Raw genomic sequence first — 23,348 nt, forward strand, 5'->3', positions numbered from 1 at the left:
GTAGATCTTTTGACTTATAAGCACAAATTATCCTAGAAATCAGAAGTAAACAAAACAAAAAATTGGTTAAAAAGACTAAAATCAGCAATTGCTGGGTGAAAAGGACATTTAGATTTTGATACTGTTTAAATGGACAAAAATTTAAAAATAGCCAGGATGTAAACAGTTTCATCCTACCCATTTTCAAATACTTTTTCTTATTTTTAATTTACATCAGGATGCATCCAATTTCATCTTTGCTATTTTTTAAGTTTAAGTCAGGATGAATCCAGTTTCATTGATGCAGGGCATACTACAATTCCAGAAGATTCCGCTTAGAGGTTTGGCTTCCATGGTTTTCTAGTTTCAGTCTTTCTTATTTTTAGAATTCTTTTAGATTTCCTTTTAGTTTTCTGTTTCCTAGTTTAATTATTCTTCAAGCCTATATAAAGGCTAGATTAAGTCTTGTAAGAGCTATCTATTACTCAATCAAATTATTAAACACAAAACTTATCTTTCTCTTCTTGCTTGAATTCTCTTCTCTTCTTGCTTATAGCAATCTAGTATTGCTTTCTTTTACCTTGTTCCACATTAGTTGGTATCACCCGCTTAGTTTTAGGTTTTTCATCCTATCACTTGATCCTTTACTTCGCTTCCGCAACACCTTTTCATTCCTTTTAAGTACAAAAAAAAAAAAATATGACTGCTCAACCAGTTACTCTAGCAGCAATCGAAGCTCTCATCAAATCTCATACCGAGATTTTGGCAAAAAACATTACTGAAACTTTTGAGAAGTCCATGGAGGAAAAATTAGGGTTAAGAGATAACAAGCTTGAAGCAATGCAGAATCAGCTTTTCAAGGTTGCAAAACACATAAATATAGATTTGGATATGCCTGAGCTTGTAGACTTAGAAGACAAAACTAAAAACGATACACTTCAGTTTTTACAGAATGATGAAGTACCTAAAGATGTATTGCGTACTTTAAACATTAAGAAACCGTATGAAGGGTTCATAGGTCATTCAAAGAAGAAGCTAGTTTCTCCTACACTCGACAGTGATGATGAAGATGAACGTGAGAACGATCTAGAGAAGAATTGGATTGAAGAACGACGTTTAAAAACTGGTCACAACCCTTACAGTTCTTTACCCGAATATAAGCTAAAAGCTGATATTCCCAACTTCTCTGGAAATTTTCGTATTGAAGAACTAACTGATTGGTTCTTTGAGGTAGAAGCTTTTTTGGAATTTATGGAAGTCCCTGAAGATTCTAAGGTCAAACTTGTGACTTACAAGCTCAAAGGAGGAGCTGCAGCCTGGTGGGATAAGATCTGTGATGATCGTAGAAACGCTAACAAACCGAAAATACGTACTTGGACACGTATGAAAACTTTGATCAGGGATAAGTTCTTACCTAGAGACTTTATGCAGCAACTTTTCATCAAATTGCAGAACATTCAGCAGGGGGCACGCACTGTTGAATATGTGTGCGATTTTTATAATTTGGTGGCACGAAATCAACTCAAAGAATCTGAAGAACAGTTAGTTGCAAGATTCATTGAGGGGCTGAATAGATTAATACAAAATGGTATGACTCATTCAGTTTTTACTATGGTCGAAGCGGTGCAGCAAGCTATTAAGATAGAAAATCGCCTTCTTCGTTCTTCTAGGACTTATCCATCCAGACAAGGGCGTTATCAAAATAATTCCAGGGGTACCAATTCATCTCAAAACTTTTCTCCAGATACTGTTTTGATATTCCCAGGCCTCCTTATGATGATGTTAGCCATTCACATCGACAACCTAGCCATATTGTGCCTTATACTCCACCTCTGGCTACACCTATCTTAGCCAATCCAGTTGATCTTCAGCCGGGTCAGCAGTCTCACTCTCTGCAACCAACTCCTCCTACTACAGGGAATCGGTTTCATAACAGGCAACAACAATTTCCACCCAACAGAGAACTACTAATACTTATGCAAAATTTCGTGGAGATAAGTGCAATAAATGCCAGCAATCGGGGCACACGTCTAGTGATTGTCGGAAATTCAATGCTTTGATTGGTGAACCTCAGTTCATTAATGAAGTCACTGGTGCGCTTAATGAGTTCGAAGATGAAGACTCACCTGGTGATGGTGATGACGATGAGTTTGTTGGGATGATTCGTCCATTATTTCTTACTCAACAATGCAAGTCTCAGAGACACAGTATCTTTAAATCCAGATGTTATATTGGGGGTAAAATCTGCAAGATGATAATTGATAGTGGCAGTGTGGATAATTATATTGCTGATCACGTAGTTAAGAAGCTTGAACTACCAGTAACTTCTCATCCAGAACCTTACACTGTAGGATGGGTTAATGCCTCTAGCACACAGAAGATTACTCTTCAGTGTTATGTGTCATTCTCTTTTGAGGGTTATGAAGACACAGTTCTATGTGATGTCATTAATATGACGGCAACCCATCTTCTTCTTGGCAGACCTTGGCAATACGATCTTCACGCGGTTCACAATGGATTCGAGAATACTTACACTTTTGTTCATAATGGGAAAACCAAGGTTCTTAGTCCATCCAATTCCACTTCAAACTCTTGTGCGCAGACTGATGCTGTCGTAGCCACTGTTATTCGTTCTTTGCACCCACAACATTCTTTACATTCCCATGAAGATTCTAAGCCTATGATTGAGTTTCCTGCAAAGGTGAAGCCCTTATTATTTCAATATAATGTTTTATTTCCAGATGAACTACCAACTGCATTACCTCCTTTACGGAATATTCAACACTGCATCGATTTTATTCCTGGAGCCTCTTTACCAAACCAAGCACACTATCGCTTGAGTCCTGCTGAGCATGAGATATTACAGGGACAGGTAAATGATTTGCTTACAAAGGGTTTGATACGACCTAGCAACAGTCCTTGTGCCAGTCCTGCCTTCTTGGTTAGTAAAAAAGACAATGGATGGAGGATGTGTATCGATTGCAGAGCATTAAATCGCATCACCATTCCTTATAGATTTCCGATCCGCGTATTGATGATATGATTGATTTACTGTCGGGCTCTATTATTTTTACTAAGTTGGATTTACGCAGTGGTTACCACCAAATACGCATTCGAGGTGGAGATGAGTGGAAAACAACATTCAAGACACGTGAAGGTTTATATGAATGGCTGGTCATGCCATTTGGGTTATCTAATGCACCTAGTACTTTTATGCGACTTATGAATCAGGTTCTCCAACCCTTTCTCAGTAAATTTGTTATTGTCTATTTTGATGACATACTAATTTTTAGTCGCAGTGAGCCAGAACACCTCCAACATCTTTCACAAGTGTTTCAAGTTCTTGCTGACAACCTTTATATGTTAATTTGAAGAAGTGTACCTTCATGGCTTCTTCAGTAACATTTTTGGGATATGTGATTTCTACTGATGGTATTCATGTCGATCCTTCTAAAGTTCAAGCAATTGAAGATTGGCCAGTTCCTACTTCTATTCGTGATGTTCGTAGTTTTCATGGTTTGGCTTCTTTCTATCGAAGATTTGTGAAGAACTTTAGCTCTATTTCTGCACCTTTGACTGACTGTCTCAAGAAGGAGAAGTTTGAGTGGACGGAAGCAATGGATAAAAGCTTTATTCTTCTTAAAGAAAAGCTTTGTACGCACCAATTCTTGCACTTCCGAATTTCAACAAGCCTTTTGAAATAGATTGTGATGCATCTGTTGTTGGTATTGGTGCAGTATTATCACAGGAGGGTCATCCAATTGCATATTACAGTGAGAAGAATTCAGATGCACAAAAGAAATGGTCTACATATGAATTAGAGTTATTGGCTCTTGTTCAATCTCTTAAGCAGTGGCATACTTATCTTATACATAGGGAATTTGTTGTCAACACTGACAACCATGCTTTGAAGTTTTTGAATACTTGCTGCTAAAGTTAACAGAATGCATGATCGATGGCTTTCCACACTCAACAAATACACTTTCTCCGTGAGACATAAAAGTGGCAAATTGAATCAAGTTGTGATGCCTTAAGTAGAAGAAGTCATCTATTAACAACAATTCGTAATGAGAGTTATGCATTTGACTATATCAAAGACATTTATCCAGAAGATGAAGATTTTGGCAAACTATGGGATCAATGCAGTTCTCAAACTCATGGGGTTGATGATTTTCTTATACAAGAAGGTTTTCTTTTTAAAGGGAATCGATTATGTATTCCTCAAGGGTCTTTACGTTTACATCTTATGCGAGAATTACATGGCAGTGGTCTTGGTGGTCATTTTGGGAGAGATAAAACCATTGCCCTGATTGAAGAAAGATATTTCTGGCCATCTTTGAAACGTGATGTACAAAAGTTCGTACAAAAATGCATGGTCTGTCAGAGAGCAAAGGGTACAATTCAAAATACCGGGTTGTATACTCCTTTACCAGTTCCTGATGCACCTTGGGTTGATATAAGTATGGATTTTATACTTGGTTTACCTCGTACTGCTAGAGGTAATGATTCTGTTATGGTCGTAGTTGATCGTTACTCTAAAATGGCTCACTTCGTAGCTTGTAAGAAATCAACTGACGCTTCTAATGTTGCTTCTTTGTTCTTTAAAGAAGTAGTAAGATTGCATGGGGTTCCAAAGTCTATCACTTCTGACAGAGATACCAAATTTTTGAGTTATTTCTGGAAAAGTTTATGGATGCGCTTAGGCACAGTTTACAATTCAGCACAACTTCACATCCGCAAACTGATGGACAGACTGAGGTTGTTAATAGATCACTTGGGAATTTGATTAGAGCTAAGTGCCTGGATAATAGTAAGCAGTGGGATGTGTTATTGCCACATATGGAATTCGCTTTCAACACTTCTGTGAATCGTTCTACTGGGAAAACTCCATTTGAGATTGTGTACTCTAAAGTACCTAATCATACTCTTGATTTGGTAGCCTTACCCACCACACAGAGTACAAACACTGCAGCCGACTCTTTTGTAGACAAAGCAACTGAATTACATAATGAAGTAAAATCTAAACTGGAGAAGTCCAATTCTAAATATAAAGAGGATGCTGATAAACACAAGAGGTTTAAAACCTTCAAGGAAGGGGAGCTCGTGATGATACATCTAAGAAAAGAGAGATTTCCAGTGGGTACTTATAACAAAACCAAGATGAAGAAATATGGTCCTTTCAAGGTTTTAAAGAAGATCAATGATAATGCTTATGTTATTGATCTACCAAATGATTGGAATATCTCTAACACATTTAATGTTCAAGAGATTTTTACATTTCATGGTGACAATGAACTTCTGGTTTCTTTGGACAACTCGAGGACGAGCTTTACTCTAGAAGGGGGGACTGATGCAGGGCATACTACAATTCCAGAAGATTCCGCTTAGAGGTTTGGCTTCCATGGTTTCCTAGTTTCAGTCTTTCTTATTTTTAGGATTCTTTTAGATTTCCTTTTAGTTTTCTGTTTCCTAGTTTAATTATTCTTCAAGCCTATATAAAGGCTAGATTAAGTCTTGTAAGAGCTATCTATTACTCAATCAAATTATTAAACACAAAACTTATTTTTCTCTTCTTGCTTGAATTCTCTTCTCTTCTTGCTTATAGCAATCTAGTATTGCTTTCTTTTACCTTGTTCCACATTATTCATCCTTGTTATTTTTTTGGTGTCCATTTCATCCATACAAACTTTTACTCGTCTATTTGAACCATGTTTTAAATATATTTGGACAAATGACTCATTTTCCGTAAGCAAAAATTGTGTACTCGACCACATATCTTCAATAACTCGACCACATCCGCACTATGGAAGTCGCTATTGTCGATTAACAAGCACGGCACGGCATGAATGATAGGTAGGCTAGGTAGTATTTGAAGGGCCTGGTGAGGAACAGGTCCAATGGGTATGTATGCTCACGGAGGCCCGTGAAAGAGAAATAATACGAAAAATACGGAACGGTGTTTCGGGAGGAAGATATTACATTTCTTAAAAGCCTCCGACTTGCACCTCGAAATATTGAGTGGAATCCGAGTCTTATGCAAATCGGCTTCATCTTCTCCATTCTCTCTGTTTCCTTCTTCTTCTCTGCTTTCCACTTCTCACAACGAAATCCTCACAACATTTACTAACAATTCCAATTTCCTTACCTCTAAACTAACCTTTTCCACTTCTTCTATCAAACCTAGAACAATGGCCACTGAACCTTCAGCTTCCAACAATGGCGTTCCTGAAGAATCATCATCTTCTTCTTCATCATCACCACCCGCTTCTTCTGCCATTGATTTTCTTACTCTTTGCCATCGACTTAAGGTATTTATACAATCTCAAGAACTCAAATCAGATTTTGCTGTAATAATAATATAATAAAAATCACACCTTTTCTTTTTTATGTTTAGGCGACAAAGAGAACTGGATGGATAAAAAGAGATATTAAAGGCCCAGAATCTATAGCTGATCATATGTACAGAATGGGGGTTATGGCTCTTATTACTGCTGATATCCCTGGTGTCAACCGTGACAAGTTAGGGTTTTTCCTTCTTTTTTTTTGATTTTTGTTCTTCTTAATTTTGATTTTAGGTGTTGATGTTTTTTTTTTTTTTTTCATCTTATAATTGTAGGTGTGTTAAAATGGCCATTGTCCATGATATAGCTGAAGGTGAGTTAAGTTTATAGCTCAAAAAGTAAATTTCCATAGATGATTGTTTCCTAGAAATGCACATTGAATTAGGATTTCTGTATGTGCCCCCTTTGTTTTAGAAATTCCAATTCTTGAGTTTCAGTGTATGTGGTGTGCCCTCTGCGTCGGATTAATATATGAGTAACTGAAATTCTGTTGCATTTTTCAGCAATTGTTGGGGATATTGCTCCTTGTGATGGGGTGCCAAAGGAGGAGAAAAATCGGAGGGAGAGAGAAGCAATAGAACAAATGTGTACGCTACTTGGTGGTGGAGACAGAGGTAATCTCTTTATTCTTTAGTTATGTATTACTGCATCTGTATTAGAGGTAAGGATGAGGGAGACTTAAATTAGAATTGGGTGTGCCAGACCATTTGCATTTTATTGCTGGATCGATTGTGTAAGACTTATTCTTGCATTTAGTGAGATGAGGAGGGATTTCGCAATGTTATTAGCTTGAACTTGTTTACAGCTCTTTCTTGTGTTCTCTTCCAATATAGATCATACATTTTAGATTTCTTGATTGATTCTGAAACATTTTTAAGCATACCGTTCTGGTGGTTGAACAAAGGTTGGAATTTTGCATCAAAGGTAGGATCCATATATTGAACATATATAGATCATACATTCTAGCATTGGTGATTTGTCTACCGAGATTAACATGACAAACACATCGATTTGGAATGAGTTAGTTCGTGCTCCAAATTCAAGTGTATGCTCAGTTTTTTTACTCCAATGAATATAAAATAGTCTTGTTATGAAGCACGTATTTGGTTACCATTTGTTTGCTGGATTCACATAATCTTAGATAAAATCTTTTGAAATGAATCTCATGGTTTTTATTCCCTGTTGGCTTAGTAAATTATACTTTAACAAGTGAAAATATGTTTCCTTATCCAAATGCGAAAATGTGCTTGTGCTGCTGTGCATTTGAAGATCGAAAGTTTGGTAATCACGGATAGCATAACTGTGCTTGTGCATTTCGTACAGGATGGTGAAATTTAATAGCCAAGGATTTTTATTACTTTCTTTCTCATTCTCATTCTCATTTTATGTTGTTTTGCAGCAAAGGAGATAAATGATTTGTGGATGGAGTACGAAAATAATTCTACTCCAGAAGCCAAGGTTGTGAAAGATCTTGACAAGGTATTTCATCCTTTTATCTATTTTTTTGGTTTAAAAAATAAATAGAACAATTATTACTTTCATGAAGCCTTTTATGTAAATCTGGAGTCGTCCTACTTATTGTGCTCTCTTCACAGCTGAACCTAGTTTTCATGATTCGAATCATATCCTATTTTATTTCTTCTTATACTCATATTTTGTTGTAAAATATCACTCTTTAATGGTTAAAAACCAAAGTTGTGGGCAGTAATACTGCTTAGCTAGAGCCAAGATAACAACGTTACTGTTAAAGATTCCGTCAAGCTGTTCCATCAGTATCACGACCCTTTCAGCTAGCTAGTCTAAAGTTATCAAACCAGTCCCTCTTGTTTACAATGGTTAAACTTGAAAGCTGTTCATGGAGCCTAGAAAACACTGAACCATAATTTTTATAAGCCATAACAAATAAAAATTACGAGCTTTGAAAAGTAGGATGATGGCTATGCTATATTCCTCAATGTTTTAATGCATGAACTTTGAGAAACATGTTTGCCGAACAAGTATTGGACGCCAGTGACATTAGTACAAGGTACACACTGGCATTCAATGATTCAAGTTCTTCACCATTTAAGCTGGGATGTTCGCTTGATATCTGTAGAGGGACTGAGTGAGTTGAGACTTGACAGAATTTGGATGGTAAAAAAGGTTCTAGAAAAACCAGAGGCATTAGGTTTTGCATTTACAGCTGTATAAGAGTGACATTGATGCTAGTATTGGATACTTGTGTAGCTTTGAAGCATCGTACACTACCATGTTTTAATTCAGGCTTGGCACCAGGCGGTCCAGGCCTCTCTTGCGCCTGTGTTTCGTGTATCCAAACAAAACCTGACCAAGGTTGAACTTGCTGCACCTGTGTAGGGACTGACAGCTCCTGCATTAGTTGTACTCAGAAGAGTGTATGCGTGTTTCTTCAGTAGTAGGTCAAGCTAAGAGTTGAGCAGTGGCTTATGTCATGAAATTGGAAATTGCAGCATCATGGAATCTAGTCATTTCTCGTGATATTACCAGAACATTTAAATTTGCATTCTTTCTTTGTATAATGATAGTTGGGTTGCATGTGACTGCTCGTAATAGCATTTAGTTCACAAAGGGATATTAAACCCACTAAATAACCTGATGCTGATTGGTCTTCATGTTCGCTTTTCAGGTAGAAATGATTCTTCAAGCCTTGGAATATGAAAATGGTATTAGTCCTTTACTTCTTTTCTTCTTGTCTTGAATACTTTAAATCTTACAAATTTCTAGCCGACTCTTAACGTCATATATTCCTTAAGATTTGAAATAGATGGCTTGTATGATCGAATAGTTTATCCTGGTGTATAAAGTCATTTCATTAATGTGATTCGTTTTGCATTTGTGTAGAGCAAGGAAGGGATCTGGAAGAATTTTTTGTGTCAACTGCAGGTATAATCTATACTCTTAGTCAAGCCAGTGATATGTTCGCCTTGTTACAGAGGAATGTATTGAAGTAGAGGCATATTGCTAATCCTTTCCATTTTATTGGTAAATCTTACAGGGAAGTTCCAAACTGACCTGGGAAAATCATGGGCTGCAGAGATAGCTTCAAGAAGGAAAAGGAAAGAAGAAAAATAGACGTTGCAATTTGTGTTGAAAATCATATGATGAGGTTTTAGTTGTACAAATCTTTCTCTCTTGATGTGCGTCAGATTTTGCTTCGACGCATAAACCCTTCGTTTGATAATGTGAAGCATTAATTTCGCTCGTTCGCCGTTAAATATTTGAAGTAGATTGGCAACTCCTCGACAGTTGATTCTACACCTTTTGTTCACTTTTCCATTTCTTTGCTCATTCAGTAAATTTTGCTGCCCATTTACTGTTTGTTAGGAATCAAAACCGGTATATAGGCCCATTTACTTCAGAGATGGCTCAGTAAAAAAATTCAGCTTTAATGGAGCTAGTTTTTTTTTTTTCTTCTTTCTAGAAATCATTATGAAATATTTCAGAAATTAACATGGAAGGTAGAGTTAGTTTACCCTCTTGTTACACAATCTCAGCCCCCATCCACTTCGGTTCCTTTGACTAGGTTATCTATGAGGCTCGCTGGTAGGCTAGCACAGCAACATGTTCAATTAATGTAGTAGTACGTTGTTGGAGCTTAGCTTGTTAGGCTTCCAACTAGTTAATGTAATAATAATAGTCTATAACTTAAAAAAAATAAAAAGAAAATAATAATGAAATTATATTGTCCAAACAAAATTTTGCCCATGTCATTCTAGGATGGTGGTAAAGTCCTCGGCACAAATTCTTTACCAATAAAAAAAGTAACTCCTCATTTTGTATCAAAACAGCCTCTCAGATGTGGATATGGTGTACAAATCGGCTTTCTCTAGCCGAAAAAATAGGGATCAAAAGTCAGGGGCCTCAGGGCAAAGGCGCCAACCTGAGTTTGTCTATAAATTCTGCAATAGGGTCTCGTTTTTTCTTTCACATTTCTCTGCAACCACCACCAATGCTCTAGGCGAAGCACACAAATTCAAGAAACTCACAAATTCAAGAATTGAGCTATTGGCAGTGAAAAATCGAAATAGTATCTGCTCTAATTCATGGAGGAATCTTACTGTTCAGATTGCAAAAGTGTTACAGCCGTGATAAATGATCATTCGACCGGAGACACAATTTGTTCCGACTGTGGACTTGTACTAGAAACAATTGATGAAACATCTGAATGGAGAACATTCCTTGATCAATCAAATCATAATGATCCTCATCGTGTTGGGGATAAATCAAATCTTCTTCTGTCTAATAATGGTTTAACCACGTTTATTTTCATTCCTCCTTCTTCTAAATCTCTTAGGCGTTTTAATCTGAAAGATCCTGACAAGGGTCTTATCGAGGCGTTCAAGGCGATTGAGGCGATGTGTGAGAGATTAGGGCTTGTTTCTACTATAAAGGATTTGGCTAATGAGATATACAAGAAGATGGAGGATGCGAAGAGTAGTAAAGGGAGGAATAAGAATGCAATGTTTGCTGCTTGTTTGTATATTGCTTGCGAGAAGCTAAAGAATCCCAGAAGGATGAAGGAGATCTGTTGGGCTGCGAATGACCTGAAGAAGAAGATTCTTGGACGTGCCATTACAGAGATTAAGAAATTTTTGGATAAAAGTATGGATGATGGGAAGGCTAGAAGTGCTGGTGATTTCTTGAAGCGCTTTTGTTCTCTTCTTGGTATGAGTAATAAAGCTGTAGAAGCTGCTCAACAAGCATATGGAAAGACTCAAGCAGCAGTTGTAAAGACTGCAGAGCCGGTGATTGATATTAGGAGGGCTCCTATAAGCGTCGTGGCGTCGATTATTTACATGATAGCTCAATTGTCTGGTGACAGAAAACATATTCAAGATGTTGCTGATGCAACTGGAGTTAAGCCAGCCACTATCAAGAAATGTTACGAGGAAATTTATCCTTTTGCGTCGCGACTGGTACCAGCTTGGTATGCTAATGAGGAGGACCTCAAGAAGTTGTGGAGGCCTTGAAAGAAACGGAAACAAAATCCGCCATTCATGACTGCAATTGGTGCATGCAAAACTTGCCGTTTCTGCAGATGATTGTTTGTTTCTGTTGCGGTATATTGGCAACGTTAGATTTACTTGGCCATTTTGGTCCCCCAAAGCACTGACAGGGCTAGGAAAAGGTGTTGCATTACTAAAATGCCTGGAGGATGTCAGTTTTGAGGTCTGATTGTAGTTTTGTAAACATAAGTCAGATGTTAATATTCTTCTGTAGTTAGCTTGACTAGTCGTCTATGTGGAACACGAGTGGAGAATAACAAAGTTTTCATATGTAGATGCATAAGATTTTCAATACAAACTTGGACATGAAAAATAACGATTACCTCACTGGCAGTTAATGATCCAAGTTCTTCACAATTTAATGTTAGGATGTTCGCTTGATATTTATAGAGGGACTGAGTGAGTTTTTTTTTCTGATAACAAGGACTGAGTGAGTTGAGACTTGACAGAATTTGGATAGTAAAAATAGGAAAACCGGAGGCATATTGCTAATCACTTTTTCAGTTTCTCATCCATTTGCTTATTGGGTGTAAACCGGTATTTTGGCCCATAATGGATAGCCCACTTTCCCAAAATAAGACCCGAACAAAAAAACTTCCATAAGTAACAACTTAGTTTGTTTATAAATTTTATTAGGGGTGTGCAACGGACGGACGGATTAGGATCACCTGCGTCCAGTTCGTCAAAATTGAGGATTTGGAAAATCCAATCGCGTCCAGCCCAATCACCACATCCGCGGATCAGCGGGTGATATGGATCGAATGCGGATTAACCGCGGATTTAGTCAAAAAAAAAAAAAAAAAAAAAAACAACAACTAGTTCTACAGAATACGGTAATACCCTAATCTAATCAACTAATCAACAATCGTCTCGCTTTATGTTCAAAGTTGATTTGAGTGAGGAACAGAAATACAGGTACTGCATAGGTGCTAGCATGTATGGATTACAAGTAGAAGTCACACTAACTAAGAGACGAAAATAAAAAGTGAAGAGCAGATGGAGATGAATTTTCATTTAACAGGTTCGGGATCCTTATATAAACAAGAGAGAAAAATCAAGTCCGTGTGATATATAAAGTGAACAGAAGTATTTCGAGATAAAAAAACTGATAGAAGTTTTTGTTAAAGCAAAGATGGGAAAGAGCAAAACACTAGAACAAGAAGAAGGGACGATTAAGAAAATCCATTAGTATAAGAAAAAATGGCGGAAACAAATAATCATGATTCAAGCTCAAAGCCTAAAAACGTTACTTGTGATATTATACGAATGAAGTGCAAGATAAAAAGAGGGATGGAAGAAACGTACAATAGCTATGGTTCGGGTGAATCCGCGGATTTCTAAGTCCAACCATAACCAAACCGTTAAAATGGGGATTTGATATTCCCGTCCGTGTCTGGCCCATAGATCTTGCGGATTGGGTTTTACCCGCAATTTTAGACTTTTTGCTCACCCCGACGATAAATGCAATAATGGTTTGAATCCTCGTTCGAGGAAATTTTCCAGACTGACTTCGGCAAATCACGGGTTGCAGAAGCAGACATCCCAATTTGTTTTGAACTGATACAAAAATTTTCATTTTTTGGCACATTAGCTACATTTTGATACGAAAAGTGTAGCAAAATATTAAAAATCAAAAGCAAAATGTTTTGATACTACAGTTTGAAAGTCAGAAGCAAAATATTAAAAGTCAGAAATAAAATGTTTTGATATTACATTTTGATACCGTTAGTCAGAAGCAAAATATTTTTGCTTCACACAAAGTTTGACTTTTTTGCTTCTAAAAGTCAATTTTGAAATTTTATATCCAGACTTAAAAATTTATTGTTTTTGACTTGCAGAAGTCGAAAAATTATTTCTGAATGTGTATTCAAACAGGTTCAAAATCCCAATAGGAAGGTTTCGGATATCCTAAATTTAGCTCATCGATAGCATATTTGGATACCAGAAGTCAGAAGCAAAAATATTTTGCTTCACTAAAAGGTCTTTTTTTATTTTTAGAAATCATTATGAAACTGTGTTGCCAAACAAACTTCTTGTTTTATTGCTTTTAGAAGTTGAAAATTAGCCCGGTGTATGCATAAGTCAAAAACTTCTTGTTTTTTGTTTTCCAGAAGTTGAAAAGCTACTTCTGGATTTGTGCTCAAAATCTCAATAAACTTATAATCATGCAAGGTTTCACTTTTTCATACACGGAGCGAAAGTATCACTTTTCTGAAACGGGGCGAAAGCACTCGCAGACAAACTCCATCTTCAGATTCTTCTTCGGTCGGCCCTCCCACCGTGGCAACTACTGTACCAGTATGATGAGGTTTTAATTGTATAAATCATTCTCCTGATCTGCGTTAAATTTTACTTCGACGCACAAACCCTTTGTTTGATAATGTGAAGCATTAATTTCGCTCTTTCTCCATTAAATATATTTGAAGTAGATTGGCAACTCCATGACAGTTGATTCTACACCTTTTGATAGTGATCAGTTTTCCATTCTTGAAACCTGTTTTGAGGTATACTCATTCATTATCCCATTTAGGGTGGGTTTATAAGGAGTGTCTAAAGGTAGTGCAATTACCTATATATCCTTAAACAAATTAAATTACTAGAGTGCCTTTATCCTCAAAAACCTAAAATCAAAAATCAAAATAACCTTTAAATTTAAACATCTTGGACTCCAATTCAATCAAGCAGAGGAAACACGAATCAAAGTGAGTGATGGTGGAGTGTGAAATCCAAATATCAATTGCTCTCATCTTGTTTGTAACAAACCCATCTTGTTTTTGATTGATTTTATTTTGTTTGATCGATAGAATATGATTTCAAAGATGAAATTAGGGTTTTCAGAAGATCAGTTCGGCTGATCCTGGAATATCAATTTTGAGTCGAACCTAGTATATGATTTAGAGAAACATTATGTTCGGCTAATGCAACTTTGTTAGATTTTGTTCGAATTAGCCGAACCTAGCCTTGTTCTTCGTTTTGAATTTTCAGAAGATCAGTTCGGCTGATCTTGGAATATCAATTTTGAGCCGAACCAAGTATATGATTTAGAGAAACACTATGTTCAGCTGATACGACTTTGCAAGATTTTGTTCGAATCAGCCGAACCTAAATTCGTCAGTTACAGAGTGAAGTTCGGCTGACAAGTTATCAGCCGAACCGTTCATCTGGTCAGTAGACCTAGGTTTTAAAAATTCAATTTTTTGACAGATTCAACTTATAAAAAGGACATAAACCTCGTATAGAAGTCTACATCTGATTTGGATCACACATTTTGGTCACTTCTAATCACTAAAATCTCAAAACCCAAGTTTTTTTTCACTTTTTCTTCTTGTTCCTCTCAAAAATCCCAACCCTCTCACATAAATTTGATTTCTCTACTAATTTACCACTAATTATTTAATTTATTTAATTTTTAGTCAATCCTTAAAATTCCTAATTAATCAAATCTAATTATAATCATTAACACCAATTATGTAAGGGTAGTTATGCCATTATCAAAAAGGGTGGATAAGGTGATGTTGTTTTTTATTTAGTGACCCTAATTTGACATTATTTAGTATCCCTCAGAAAAATTCAGTATGCCTCAAAACAAGTTTCTTTCTTTGCTCATTCAGTGAATTTTGTTGCCCATTTTTTGTTTATTATGTTGGCCCATAATGGATAGATAGCCCAATTTCCTTTTAGGTTGCTCCAGACCCGAATAAAAAACTTCCAAAAAGAACCCAACAGTATAGTTTGTCTATAAAGACAACAGTGGTGTAGTCACTTGGTGAATATTCATTTTTAGGGAAGTTCCTGCCTGACTGGCGAATCATGGGACCCAGCGAGAGCTCAGTAAAATATTTCAGCTTTTATGGCGCATCTAGCTATATGCAAAATCAATTCGTCTATGATCATGCCAGGTTTCAGATATCCTAAATGTAGCTCACTGATGACATATTTGGATACTAGAAACCGAAATCAATCCCATCAAAAAATTTCTTCACAGAAAGTACTTTTTTTGTTTTTAAAAATCATAATGAAATTATATTGTCAAACAAAATTTAAATTTTGCAGATGTCATTATAGTACGGAAGTCGGAGTCCTTGGTCAGAAACATCAAAGAATTTCTTCACAAGAAGCTAATATCATGTTTGTTTTTAGAAATAATTATGAAATCATTGTTATGCAAAGGTACGAGGTTTGTCTTCATGATAGCCAGCGCTATCAGACGGATGACATTTGACGGGGACCCTGATCCGGTGGTCGTGAAGCTCCGGATGGAGTTTTCAACTGGACGGCTAGAAATTTTTTTAATCTCGGTTTATTTTTTCCGTAAATTGGGTTTTAGTTTGTTCTTTTACTCAGCGTAAGAAGGAGAGGCAGACAGAGCCAGATATGGTTTCTTCTTTTTCGTTTCCTCCGTCGAGCTAAACCTGAACAACGACAATCCATACTTAGAAGAAAAGTGAAACAGGTGTTTGATCTTCTCTTTTGAAGATAAGAGATGAGAAGAAAGATGGAGATTTTGGTTAGCAAACCCAAATTCTAGGGTTTGCTCTCTTAATCTTTGGCTTATCTCTTATTTTGATGTTTTCGTGTTTGTCGATTCTTAAAGGTTTGGAAATTTCAGTTTCTAAAAGAATGTTATGCCCAATCAAATTTCACTTTCAGAGACGGCGTAATGGTTTGGAAATATCAATTTTTATTGTTTAATTTTACACTTTTTGCTGTTTTATTTATTTTGATTTATGATTTAAGGGTTATTCTGAATTATGGTTCACAGACTCTATTTATTCTATGTCTGGACTTCATCCTTCAGTATCTCTGACTTTGCGTTGTTTTTTTTTTTTTGGTTGGCAACTTTGCGTTGTTAACCTGTTTTTCTTGGATATTTTTTCCCAGATTTCTTTTCCTGAAATATGGAATACGGGAGGTCCTTAGGAGGCATAAATAGCCTCATTTGAGAGGCTGGGACAAGTTAGAAGCTGACACAAATAGCTACTTGGGAAATGCCCCGTCTTAATACCAAGACCAGCAACATTAGAGTGACGTGACAGTGAACCATCTTTCCTGGTAAGAGTGAACCATATGCACCATATTCTTCTCTGCTATTGTTTCTATATTTTATTTCTTTTGCTTAGGTTTCATGGTTGCTCTGATCAGGTTGATGACAAGAAATGGCTTATCAACCAAAACCTTATAACCTATTGGAAATGCGGGAGTGACACTGTGTTATGCATACAGACGAGGCATGCCGGAGAATCCCTACACTCAATTTTGATTTTTCCTCTCAAAACAGAAGTTGGTATTCTCCGAGAACTCCTCAATGCCATTATGATTCACTTTTCTATATCATGTCACTTCAGACCACCTATCATGATTCATGAAAATATGTCATCATTGGTTGTTTGAAGTTGAATTGTCAGTCGTTGGTCCTTGACCAATGAACATATTTAAAGCTAAACAGTCTTCCTCTCATGATAATCAGAAAAAGTACATGGAGATGAATTGATGTATTACTTATGTCGATATGAGGATGCACCTTTCAACATTCAATGTCAGAAAAATATGGAAATAAGATTCATCCAGACAGCTCCTCATCTCCGATACAAAAAGGTGGAATATTAGAAGATTTTTATCTAGAATTAGATTAAATGATTAAGCCGTGTATATCAAAAGGTTTTCTGATGCATAATTTTTATAAATAGTATGCTTCAAGATGAAGTATGAAATCATTAGTTCTGGGATTACAGCGATTGCAGGCCCGATGTAGTGGTTTCGTCTTTTTGTCACCATTTATTTATTTAGGGCTGTTCCGTGATATGCTGCGCAGGTGATGTAAACGTCTGTAGCGTTTGCTATGTCAGTTTGTTTGACAAAGCATCTTATAACATACTCTTGATTTTCAGGTTTAACTGAGAACTTTGGTTGCCTGGCATCGATTACCATTGTGATACTGGGTATGTTGAATATCACTTTAATCATGAAACTTAATTTTAAGCATTCCTGTTATTTAGAGTTTCTACTTTCTTATGCTATGTAAGGTTGTTATCAACAAAGGAAGGCCTTGGCTGAATAGATTGCAACTCTTTGATTATGATTCTATGTAGTAGGAAGTCCATGACAGTTATCCTCAAGTCCGATTGTGGAAGGAATTCAGTTTAATGGTGATTGCGATTTTTGCGGTGGTTGTTCAAAAAACTGTGGACTTGGAGTAAGTTCATATTTTCCCTCCAAATATTTGCTTATTCCATATTTGGGTAATTTACAATAAAAAGCTACTGCTGCTTAAATTAGATGTTTAATGAATGCGGACATCCATACATTGTTTCGAAGAATGCTATCCAATATTGACCCCCCAAGTTTCAATATATGAAGGTTTTTTAGCTATATAGGTTTCTCACTGGATTGGTTTCTCCAAGATGCCCAACACAATATCTACGACAAGTGATCCATCCTATACAAAGTTGGTTCCAAATTATCGTAGGTTAGACTTAGTACGTAGTGGTTAAAAATATTGGGCTTCTCAGTGTTTCGATGTGGGGTTTTTATCCCAGGTGCCAAGTATGTCCATTAATGTGTCAACTACATGTCAAATTATGATACTGATTGTGTATTTTTATGTCAGTTTTTTTTCTTTTCGCATATTGGTTCTTTTTTGTGATGCTGAAAAAGAAGTTTTGTGGATTAAATTATGATAGGTGGTTCATTATATTTTTTTATTTCTGAATGCGTTTTTGATGGTAATTGGATTCCTTTGTTGGTTTATGTATAGTGCTTGGTTATTTGTCTGCTGGTGACTCATATGAAGGTATTTTTAGTGGTTCTTTTTTTTCTGCATCTTAATTGATTCTTATTCATTAATACCGTGTAAGCATCTCCGAAGCAATGTGTGTTGTCCCCTGCCAGGATCGTTTGGTTTCTGGCTGAGATTACTGTGGATACTAAATTTGACCATGTGCATTCCAGATAGGTTGACAGGTGTGTCAATTCTGCTCTGTATGTGGTTGTGATGCAAAATGTTGGCGACTCAGATTTGCATTATTGTTGATAGGTGGTTCATTATTTTTATGAATGCATTTGATGGTAATGGTATTCCTAGCCGATTGCATTAATTGAGATGCACATAAACTGCTTTTCGACTAAACTTGAAAGATACTCAAGAGTAGATAGTAATTTTTCTGAATGCATTTGATGGTAATGGCATTCGTAGCTTATTGTATCCATTGAGATGCTCAGAAACTGCTTTTCGATTAACTTGGAAGATACTCAAGAGTAGATAATAATTTTCTCATAGATGATTTCACCAAGTGTGGTGATCGTAATACAATTTAACTTGGGAGTAACCTTTATGAACTGTCTTCACTTCAGTATAGGAAAAGCTTCTTATAGGCAAGGGCAGGATGGTTCCTATGAGTTGCCAGCACCTGAGATTCACTGAAACCTTTTTATAGTTTGAAGTGTGCTGCTTAACTGAAACTTTATCGACCCTATGGATAAAAGTTTACAATGTTAGTAAGAAAATCACTTCACCACTATCACCTATATTTCTTCATTTTTTAGACTATGTAGGGGTTCAGGTGAATTCTGGAGGTATTTTAACACCACCAGCCTGACTATTTTATGCCACCCATACCAACACCACCACTACGCTTTCCGGACACTCTACGAGTGTTGTTCCTGATCTGGGGGGTACTTTACAGGGTGATTGTCTCTTACTCTCTCCCACTGTATTTGTGCAGTATCATTTATGGACAGGAAATAGTAGCTGCATAAAGGTACTGAGTTTGATAAGATGATTCCACTATTTGAATTGCTATTAGAAAAGAAGATCAAGTAAAACACAATTATACTCTTATAGATTTTTGTTTTTTCTACCTTACCTAATTTATTTTCCTTATTCTATGTTTTGACATTGAATTTGTTTTTGTGATATCAGCAACGAAGAAGAACATATCTAGCATTGCCATTCAGAACCTAAACAACTTCACTACAACAATTATGGAAGAGTGGTGGCTTAATTTGTTGGTTTTTCTGTTTGATCCATATGATCTGTGGTTCTTCATTTAACACACCGAGTTGAAATTACAAGAAAATAAATATTCAAACTCAACCCGATTATTTAGATATCGGTAAAAGATCGAAAGCAACTATTCATATGTCTCAGATGCTAGAGTAATGACCGGTTAATCGCGCCACCTGCCGAGTAAGTTATCACACATTTATTCGATTTTAATGCAATTCGATCTAATTATATATTTATATGGTTTAATATACTGTATTTGGTTAATGTGGTATATTATTAATTGACTAACGGGTTGAATATGATCTTTGCAGGCAACAAGTAGTTGGATGGCTACCGGTTAGATTTAATAGGACAAACAATCTGCAACCAAAGAAGAACATCGAAGGAGAGAACTCATGAATTATTATGTGAAAGTTAGTATGGATGGAGCTCCTTATGTTAGAAAGATTGATCTTAAAGTTTACGAGAGATATTTAGAACTTCTCAGGGGATGATATGTTCAAATTCAATATGGGTCATTATTTTGAGAGCTAAGGCTACAGTAGTTCAGAATTTTGTACCTACTTAACAATATCATCCCTGGATGCCGGTTGGAGATTTCCAAAAAGGAGTGAGTTCTGCTCTTAAAATGTGTTCGTCTCATCATGTGAAATGTTGAAAATCATGAGAGGGTCAGAAGCTAGAAGTTCAGAATATTGTGCATATACCAGAAGTAATAATCAAGAAGCTAACGAATCATGCAACTGCTTGGGGTTCTCCTAGAAGAAACAAAGAAAGAGTTTTTTTTGTTTTTTTGACGCAACATGGCAAGAGTTGAATATCTTTTTCCCATATTCTAAAGGTGGCTTCAATAGCTGGCACACAATAATGCATGGTGAGTTTTTTCTTTTGTCCTATTACTTTTTGCTTCTCCTGTTATTCTCCTTTTGAATTGTTGAACGACAGAGTGTTCAAGAGTTTAAGGAATGAGATGCATCTGTACTGGTGTATTATGACTTTAAATTTAGAAAAATCTGAAACCTAAAGTTTTGTAGATTTGGTTTTAGTTGATTTATATCTCTTTGCACCCGTCTTTAATTAATCTCAATCTGTGTAGATGATATACACCAAGCCAAGCAGTTGCAAACAAAAGATGCATCCACATTGGGTATTGTGTCATATAGATTTTCTATTAATTCTTAGCAAATTGTACAAACTCAATTTCATTTTTGCATTCATTTTCTTTTCCTTTGGATTTTCCTTGAGCGTGATGACATACATATCTGCAAGTGAGACTACTTATGTTTTTACTTTTTAGCAGATTATAAATCTTTCTCATCAGTTCCGAACGAAAAGAAAAACTTGGGTCTGGAGGACAAAGATAATTATGTTTGTCACTACTACATTGGCAGGAACTGAAATAAATTGGTAAGTGATTATTTTATTGTATAGTTTGGAATTTTTTAGCATGACTCTCTTATTGCTGAAGGATCTAATTTGGCTGATATTTAAAAGTTTAGTGTAAGATGATCAATATGCAGTTGGAAATTTCATAATGGGTAAACTTCTACTGATCCATGTCTTCGCAGGATAGCGTTTCCTTTCCTTCACCAATCATCTTCGACGGAGGTCCATCAATGGGGTTTATGCCCTCTACTTTGTCAAAGGTGAAAGGTTGTCCATGATTCGTTTCTAAAGATACTGGGTACCTGCTATAAGTAAGTTGAAAGTAAATTCTCTGCTTGCTAGCCACTTGCATTAGGAAATGATACTTGTCGTCTTAGCTCAAATGACAGAGCACATGGTTCTCAACCATGTTGTTGTGGGTTCGACTCCTACAAATGGCACCGTTATATGAGTTTGATAAAAGCTTACATACTTTTTATGCCGATTTTAGCTTTACAATATTTTTAGAGAAGGATAATTGGCATCATTGTTCAACATCTATCTTGAGTCTCCTTTTTATGAATTCTAAAGAAACCACGAATTTGCAAATAACAGGTAAGCAGCGTCGTTTCTTATTTCTTAGCATTTTTTCTTCTCCTCTATATTCATTATAGGTCACCATAGCAACCATCTCTTTCTTGATTGTAAAATAGAAAGCTTTGAACTGAAGTCTTAGTAATTTACTTTTTCGAGGGGGATATAATTTGTGGATATCGAGAGGGTGATCTAAGGGAGCAAATGCAAATTTTCTTTTTCGCTTTTTTGAAATAATTTTTGCAGTAAAATTTTATGTAACCTTCACAACAAGGATATATACAGGTTTACTTCACATACAAATTGGCATTGTTTTGTTCATTTTGCATTGTTGTAGAGGTAGTAGTTGAGTATAAAGAAGGTGCCCTGACTTGGTCTCCTCAACTTAATTGTGTAGTTCCCTGACTTTGACTTTAACAGATTGCAAGACGATAATAGTTGAGAATAAAGAAGGTGCCATAAAGAGGTATTTGGTCTCCTCAACTTCATTGTGGTGGCAAACTCTTTATGGGAGAATGAGAGAAACATAGGATTTTTTTTGTTGACATTTCCTTTGCTTTTGTGAATTATTGAAACATGAATTGAAGGGAATGGTTTGATCACATAGGTGTTCGCTAAATCTCGAACTTTGTGATTTCTCTGTTGTTGAGAACTCCTGATGCTCATATGTAGAAGTTTTAATCTAAGATTACAACTTTGTTGCTCAAAAAATGTTGAACAATAATAGGGGGATGGTAAGTGCAACATTTTTTCCACTTTAAGAATGGTTAGTTATTGCAGTTAAATTTTCTTTTCGTATTGCTGATCAATCTTAGGTCGACACTTCCACTATCACATAATCTTGCAAATACTACTAGGGGAGGATGGGGTGATTACTTGACGTGGAAGTAGAAATTGGAATATTATATATATGATGAAATGACAGGAAAATCATTTAACAAAAAAAATTCAAGCTAATCAAATCTATGTATTTTATCTATTTTGCAACAAAATGTTTATTCCTGTGTATAAATATATATGCACGGGAACAGATATAGGAACGGGTTTAGATGATGTTTTTTGTATTCATTTTGTATAACAATTGCAAAGACTTCGCTGCTGGGAAATGTAGTAATTCAAGTTTATGAAAGAACTGGCTATGGTGAGATATGGTAAGTTCCATTTTCTTTTTTCTACATCAACTTTTTCATTCCTCTAACCTAGATTCCGCTTTTTTAATCATATGCCTCGATAGAGAAGTCGGCATGGCAGGGGTTTGTGGCCATTATGTTGTGATCTGAAAACTTAAAGTTTTATTCGTGCAAAAGTTTTTTCTGCTGAAGTTTTAGATGAAAAACATACAATGTTCTCTTTGATACACTAAGAAAATGTACCAAACATGATCCGTGTGGTTGCAAAAACCCAATCACCCTGTTTGAGAAAAGAAAAATGCACTAAAGGTTAACCAATCGTACAAGTTACAGGTTGATCGTACGTTTTCGGATGAAGATGGATATCCAATTTGTCGTTGGAATAATGATAGAAACGATCTAATTGTCTGTAACTGACACAGACAAACCACACAAATGTTTATTTTTCTTAGCTATAAGGTGCATCGGATCTGATCAACTTTAAAGTGTAGCTAAGGGATATCACTAGAACACCACTGGCACGGCGAAGAGGGTCGACCGAAGAAAAACGAAACATCGATTGCATAACGCGTTATACATTTTTTTTTTGTTGGAATGTTATTTTTGAAGCATATACATTGTTTTAGTGGTTGTATAACCAAATTAGTGGATGCATGAACCAAAATACGACTATATAAACTGTTATGCGCGAAAGTATCATTTGTCCTAATACAGGGTGAAAGTATCACTTTTCCTGACACGGAGTGAAAGTATCATTTTTCCAGACACGGAGTGAAAGTATCAGTTGAAGATTGAGAACAACAATAAGATATGAATTTGGAGAACAATAAAAAAAATAAAAATATCTATTGACCATAAGATAGTTAAAATTTCTAATAGAAACCTCATAATAGATGAAGAACATATCATT

General features: G+C 36.0%; 1 protein-coding gene, 1 long non-coding RNA gene and 1 pseudogene across 21 annotated transcripts; all 3 read left to right on the top strand.

Moving 5' to 3' along the window:
• The first annotated feature begins 5,979 nt into the window (after window positions 1-5,979).
• On the top strand, window positions 5,980-9,606 carry LOC113277784 (HD domain-containing protein 2-like). The gene is made up of 8 exons (XM_026526778.1): window positions 5,980-6,287; window positions 6,374-6,498; window positions 6,596-6,633; window positions 6,824-6,934; window positions 7,720-7,799; window positions 8,965-9,001; window positions 9,180-9,221; window positions 9,334-9,606. Exons 1-8 carry the CDS (start codon window positions 6,168-6,170, stop codon window positions 9,408-9,410), a joined length of 630 nt encoding a protein of 209 aa, XP_026382563.1. The 5' UTR covers window positions 5,980-6,167; the 3' UTR covers window positions 9,411-9,606.
• Window positions 9,607-10,381: 775 nt separating this feature from the next.
• On the top strand, window positions 10,382-11,308 carry LOC113279566 (annotated as a pseudogene).
• Window positions 11,309-15,687: 4,379 nt separating this feature from the next.
• On the top strand, window positions 15,688-22,019 carry LOC113282637. Of its 20 annotated transcripts, none has more exons than XR_003327073.1 (11): window positions 15,702-15,873; window positions 16,226-16,396; window positions 16,487-16,628; window positions 16,812-16,939; window positions 17,077-17,156; window positions 17,233-17,283; window positions 17,368-19,101; window positions 19,263-19,529; window positions 19,661-20,223; window positions 20,650-20,756; window positions 20,918-22,019. It is a non-coding gene; the product is annotated as an uncharacterized LOC113282637 (long non-coding RNA). The 20 variants fall into 20 exon arrangements; XR_003327065.1 differs by having other exon boundaries at window positions 17,434-19,101; XR_003327062.1 differs by lacking the exon at window positions 17,077-17,156 and adding an exon at window positions 20,446-20,496 and having other exon boundaries at window positions 17,434-19,101.
• The last annotated feature ends 1,329 nt before the right edge of the window (window positions 22,020-23,348 follow it).

The sequence above is a fragment of the Papaver somniferum genome, chromosome 5 (genome assembly GCF_003573695.1).
Source record: "Papaver somniferum cultivar HN1 chromosome 5, ASM357369v1, whole genome shotgun sequence".
Classification (NCBI taxonomy): domain Eukaryota; kingdom Viridiplantae; phylum Streptophyta; class Magnoliopsida; order Ranunculales; family Papaveraceae; genus Papaver; species Papaver somniferum.